The sequence below is a fragment of the Nannospalax galili genome, unplaced genomic scaffold (assembly GCF_000622305.1).
Source record: "Nannospalax galili isolate Female #2095 unplaced genomic scaffold, S.galili_v1.0 scaffold2142, whole genome shotgun sequence".
Classification (NCBI taxonomy): Eukaryota; Metazoa; Chordata; class Mammalia; order Rodentia; family Spalacidae; genus Nannospalax; species Nannospalax galili.
This window is the reverse complement of record NW_008346990.1, coordinates 5999-7150: the sequence shown is the minus strand read 5'-3', so window position 1 is coordinate 7150 and position 1152 is coordinate 5999. Positions and strand designations below refer to the sequence as shown.

The 1152-nt window shown below is 38.5% G+C and overlaps 1 protein-coding gene across 1 annotated transcript in view; it reads left to right on the top strand.

Moving 5' to 3' along the window:
- LOC103742355 (UDP-glucuronosyltransferase 2B1-like) overlaps positions 1 to 576 on the top strand; it is an 11971-nt gene extending 11395 nt beyond the window's left edge. Inside the window, exon 6 of the mRNA XM_008843412.2 lies at positions 6 to 576. Coding sequence (XP_008841634.2) covers positions 6 to 282 — 277 coding nt within the window. The 3' untranslated portion in view covers positions 283 to 576. The remainder of the gene's footprint in view (positions 1 to 5) is intronic.
- Positions 577 to 1152: the final 576 nt, after the last annotated feature.

The following is a 1152-nucleotide window of genomic DNA, read 5'->3' as shown; positions in this document are numbered from 1 at the left end:
TTTAGCTATAAAGAAAATGCTAAGAGGCTATCAAGAATTCAACATGATCAGCCAGTGAAGCCCCTGGACAGAGCAGTCTTCTGGATCGAGTATGTCATGCGCCACAAAGGAGCCAAGCACCTTCGCCCAGCTCTCCATGACCTTAGCTGGTTCCAGTACCACTCTCTGGATGTGATTGGGTTCCTGCTGGCTTGTGTGACAGCTGTGATATTTATCATTACAAAATGCTGCCTCTTTTGTTGCCATAAGATCGCTGAAACTGGAAAGAAGAAAAAGGAGTAGTTGTGTTGAAGTCTGACCCCAAGAGTCCTGATAGATGGTCTTCTGTCAGCTTATTCAAGCAAGAAGAGATTGTGATTCTGGTTCCTTTTCCCTCTGAAACAAGACTTTTCACAACTTGCTAGCTGATTTTTTCAGGGATTTACTACATGTTTAAGACCAATGGTCTACATGTTTGGTCTAAAGATACCAAATTACTAATGTAATTGTTACTTAATTATTTAATGTAATTACCTAATTGCTTAATGTAACTGTGGTTCACAAATTTGGTAAAACATAAAATCTTTGTAAGGCTTTCTCAGTATCAATACCTTTAGACATACCCAGCAAAGTTTGCTCTCACTTCATTCTCTTTTATTATTATTATTTTTGTTTTATGTATATTAGTGTATTATCTGCATGCATGTTAGTGAACTCATGTAGTGCAAGGATCACAAAGGTCAGAAGAAGGTGTTAGATTCCCTGGATCTGCGTTTATGGACAGTTGTTAGCTGTTATACGGGTGCTGTGATTTGAAACCTGGTCCTCTGCAAGAGAAGCCAGTGCTCTTAACTGCTAAAAGATCTCTCCAGCCTGTCATTCTCTTTTTAAAGTCTCATAGATAATGGCATTTATTCCCTGGATCTGCGTTTATGGACAGTTGTTAGCTGTTATACGGGTGCTGTGATTTGAAACCTGGTCCTCTGCAAGAGAAGCCAGTGCTCTTAACTGCTAAAAGATCTCTCCGGCCTGACATTCTCTTTTTAAAATCTTATAGATAATGGCATTCAGTGGTCAGACTTTTGAAGACAGATTAATCTTTCAATTTTTATTAGAGGCCATTATTTCTGTTACTATGCTGTATACCAGTATCAGTATCTATTTTTCCTAAAT